Below are 4,306 nucleotides of genomic sequence, written 5' to 3'. Positions count from 1 at the left end.
AATTACTTAACTCGATCAAGACTCCAATATAAAGAATTTTCATGTTGTACAGTCAACAACTAATCCCTCAAGACTTATATACCTATTTATACATGGGTCTATTTTGTCCATTAAAGAAGGGAAACCATGAAGGAGAGAAGGAGAGAAAAAGAGAAGAAGGAAGAAGAAGAACATGGAGGACATTGCTAAGGAGACAACCTATGTTGCTTGTGTGAGAACACTTCGTAGGATAAGAGACGAAGTACAGTTTCTTTTTCTAAAAATTTTGTATGGTCTATATGATCAGATGATTCATTAGATCAAACATTTTAAGACTTAAGCATGATTCGTTGGTTAAGACAATCATTTAATGACCAAAATAACTATTTACTTGTCAATCGTTGAAATAAAGTTTAGTGCTCGCTATATTTAATTCACTGGTTAAAGACTTCAAATACAAGTGAAGCAGTGATGTTAAAATATTTGCCGATTCACGACCCGTAACACATTAATGAAAGAAAGCGATTACTTAACTTGTAGTATATAGAAAATAATCACGTTTATTATTACAAGTCGATCAAGACTCCATTGTAAAGAATCTTTGTGTTGTATAATCAACAACTAATCAAACAAGAATCATATATTCATTCAATACAAGGGACTTTGGTGTCCATTGAAGAGAGGAATCATGAAACAGAGAAGAAACGAGGAAGGGTGCCCTCATAGTTATTTTTCTAAAATAGACTTTCTATTATGGGTAATGTGATTCTTTGAACACACAATATACTACAAACATGAATACACTTCAAAAAAAATTAAACTTTTAATTAGAATATGAACTCAATAAAACAAGATAATAGGGCAAAGTTGAGCGACAGATTAGTAAACAGGACGAAGAGGAGGAGACATCATACTCAAAATTCATAGTTGAGAGAAGGAAACAAAGAAGTTGTTGTTGCGAATACTTACAGAGGATTTGAGACAGAGTCTAATAATCATAGGTTGTTGTTGATCAAGATGAAAAAGAGACGCTTATGTTGAGTTGAGCAAAAGATCAGTAAACAGGAAGAAGAAGAAGAGACAGCATACCTTAAATTCGCAGTTATGGAAAGGAAATAAATATGTTGCTGCTGAGAATACGTACAGAGGATTTGAGGCAGAGCTGAATAACTCTAGGTCGTTGTTAACCAAGATGAAAAAAAGACACTTTTGTTGAGTTGAGCGAACAATATGATCATCAGTAAACAGGAAGAAGAAGAGACACCATACCTTAGATTCGCAGTTGAGAGAACGTTGTTGCTGAGAATACGTTCAGAGGATTTGAGGCAGAGATGAATAGTCCTAGGTCGTAGTTGATCGAGATGAAAAAGAGACACTTCTGGACTTGAGAATACGTATAGGGCAAAAACGTGACCAATGGATTTTGAGAGAAAAACGAATTTTTTTTTGGATTTTTAGAAAATAGTGTTTCTTTTTTCCGCCTACTTTTCAGAATTATTATTTTTTGGGTTTTAGTAAATTTTTTAGCAATGTTTTGGCGCTCCCGCTAAGTCTCTCAATTACAATTGGGACGGGTCATTTGTTTTCTTAGGGACGAGATTTTTTACCTTCTCAATAACATATAACTTTTAGGACCGAAATATAATCTCGTCTCAAAATATATACTTTTTGTGACGGGATTATTAACTCGTCCCTACATGTTGGTCTTAACTGAACCTTTTTCTTGTAGTGCAAATTACATAACTGATTCCAAGAGTACTAATGTAAAGACGGGACAGTGTATAAGGATAAAGGAACACTCATCGATGTAATGGTGAAATATAAAATAAAGAACAACTTCAATTTCAGAGTGAAAAGATCGGATAAAAAAAAGGTATTGGAGTGTTTTATCTCTAATTTGATTTTTTTTTCTTCAGTTTATGCATGATTAGTACAATTCTATTTTCTACCGTGTGTGATACATAAGTATATTTAGTATATGTATCATAAAGATAAGTTTGTTGGTGTTTGATGATTTGAACAAATTGGTAAGGATTATGTGAATAATTATGTTAATAAATTGTAGTACTGATACATAAAAATATTGTAAAAAATTTGTTATGTTCTTTATTATGGACGATACATTAATGTGAATAATTATGTCACAAGTTGTGAAACACTGTAACATTATATATTTGAAATGCTTTGTTTATATGCCTTATTCTGATGAAATTTTTTTGGCAACTATGTGTTAGTGTGCTTCAGTGATGAATGTTGCTGGTGTTTAAAGTATTCTTGCAGAAAGAAATCCGATGTATTCAAAGTGAGATACTTCAATAGTGAACATACTCCGATGCGGGATAGGATACTAACAAAAGTACAAGAAACAATTGGATTTATTAGTGGTGTGACTGCCCCTAAGTTGGTAAATCATAAACGAATTCATACGCCGAAAGATGTAATTGAAGATATTCGAGAATTATATCAGGTTGAAATATTATACCAGCAAGCATGACGTGCTAAGAAACGTGCACTAGAGATACTAAAGGGTAAACCACCAGATGGATATAAGCAGATGTTGAGATACATATGGATGCTAAATAAAGTGAATCCAAATTCATATATAAGGATGCAAAAGACGGAAGATAATCAATTCATGTATCTTTTCATAGCCCTAAGGCCATTGATGAGAGGGTTCGACTACTGCAGACCTGTAGTTGTAGTGGACGGTGCACATCTTGGCGGGGCTTACAAAGGTACTTTTGTGTAAGCTAGCACACTCGATGGTGCAGGTATGACTGTTGCAATACTGATGTAATTTTGAACTTGTTTTATATGTATAATCAATGTATCTTAATGTAAACGTTATGTATCAATAAGTTAAATGTGTGTTGCTTTGTGATTAGGTTGCATATTGCCGTTGGCATATGGTGTTGTAGACACTGAAAATGACTGTTCGTGGACATGGTTCTTTGAACAATTCAAAATTGCATTTGGCGAGCGTGAAGACATGTGTATTGTATCAGATAGAAATGAAAGTATTATGAAGAGTGTAAGCATTGTGTTCCTAAATGTACCTCACTGTGCATGCATATGACATCTTTGGAAGAATGTCTGTTCAAACTTCAAAAGGAGTAAAAACACACTAAGTGACATATTTTACTCAATGGCAAAGGCATACAGAAAGAAGGATTTTGATAAATTAATGGCTAAGGTGGTGAAAGTTGATCATAGGGTGAAGGATTACCTTGAGGATGCTGGGTATGAGAAGTGGTCAAGAGTTCATTCACTAGTAAACAGAGGTAGAATGATGACTTCGAACATCGCAGAATGTATCAATGGTTGCCTTGTTGATGCACGTCGGTTAACTAATTCTTGGAAGAAGCTAGACTTTTATTTGGTAGTTGGAACTGTAAAAATAGAGAAATAGCGTCATATACAAAGGACACATTAGGCAAAAGATTTGAGGAGGTATTGATTGTAAACGCATCTAAAAGTTCAAAGATGAAGGTATTTATCAATATCCATAGCTTTCTATTTTATGTATCAGAAACTCGGATCATTTCACTGTTAAGCATTGCTTTGGAAATGATATAAAATGGAATATCATGTAATGTATCACTAACTTATTAGTGTTTTCAGGTTGTTCCATCATCTGAATATATTTTCTCAGTTTATGAAGCCGGAAGAAGATACATTGTATGCCTTGAGCGGAAATCATGTACTTGTGGAAAATTTCAACAAGATGAGATACATTGTGCACACACAATTGCAGTTTTAAAGCATAAGAATGTTAAGGATATGCATCCATATTGCTCTGATTACTACAAGTCTGAGGCATTAGCAAAAACCTACAAGGCTGCAATGGTTCTCATGCCAGATAAGGAGAATTGGACAGTTCCAGACTATGTTTTAGATGAAATTGTTTTGCCACCTAGGTATAGAAGGTTGGCTGGACGACCAAGGAAACGAAGAAAGAAAAACGTGGATGAGAAGATAACAGTGAACAAGAATTCTTGTGGGCAATGTGGACAAGAAGGTCACAATAAGAGAACTTGTACTTTCTTCCCGAAAGAGAAGTGAAATAATATTTTTAACTTGCAGTTATTTTTAAATTGTACTTTCTTCCCAACAGGACATTCGTGTTCATGCTTAATAAATTGCACTTACATATATTTTTCACTTTAGTATTTGGATTAAATAAAGTGTATTGTTTACACAATTTATTTTGTTGTTCAATTAAAAAAGGGAAAATACATTAAAAAAAAATTTGAACTTGGCACGAAAACTTACTTTAATACTTCAACTACACGGGTGTTTATATACCCCTCTAATCTCATTTAAAGTG

At 33.7% G+C, this 4,306-nt stretch overlaps 1 protein-coding gene across 1 annotated transcript; it reads left to right on the top strand.

The window, feature by feature from the left end:
* The first annotated feature begins 2,644 nt into the window (after positions 1 to 2,644).
* On the top strand, positions 2,645 to 4,041 carry LOC107061699 (uncharacterized). The gene is made up of 4 exons (XM_015311445.1): positions 2,645 to 2,714; positions 2,865 to 3,010; positions 3,134 to 3,370; positions 3,601 to 4,041. The coding sequence occupies exons 1-4, from the start codon at positions 2,645 to 2,647 to the stop codon at positions 4,039 to 4,041; spliced, it is 894 nt and encodes a 297-aa protein (XP_015166931.1).
* The last annotated feature ends 265 nt before the right edge of the window (positions 4,042 to 4,306 follow it).

This window comes from Solanum tuberosum, unplaced genomic scaffold (genome assembly GCF_000226075.1).
Source record: "Solanum tuberosum cultivar DM 1-3 516 R44 unplaced genomic scaffold, SolTub_3.0 scf00157, whole genome shotgun sequence".
In the NCBI taxonomy this organism is placed as follows: Eukaryota; Viridiplantae; Streptophyta; class Magnoliopsida; order Solanales; family Solanaceae; genus Solanum; species Solanum tuberosum.
The sequence above is the reverse complement of the archived record's forward strand: the minus strand, read 5'-3'. Positions and strand labels throughout refer to the sequence as shown.

What these genes read in the sequence shown, in the direction of transcription:
- LOC107061699 (XM_015311445.1), top strand. Translation starts at nt 2,645, where the DNA reads ATGAGAGGGTTCGACTACTGCAGACCTGTAGTTGTAGTGGACGGTGCA. An exon ending in TCTTGGCGGGGCTTACAAAG is followed by an intron (nt 2,715 to 2,864) that starts GTACTTTTGTGT and finishes CTTTGTGATTAG; the next exon opens with GTTGCATATTGCCGTTGGCA. An exon ending in TTTATTTGGTAGTTGGAACT is followed by an intron (nt 3,371 to 3,600) that starts GTAAAAATAGAG and finishes TAGTGTTTTCAG; the next exon opens with GTTGTTCCATCATCTGAATA.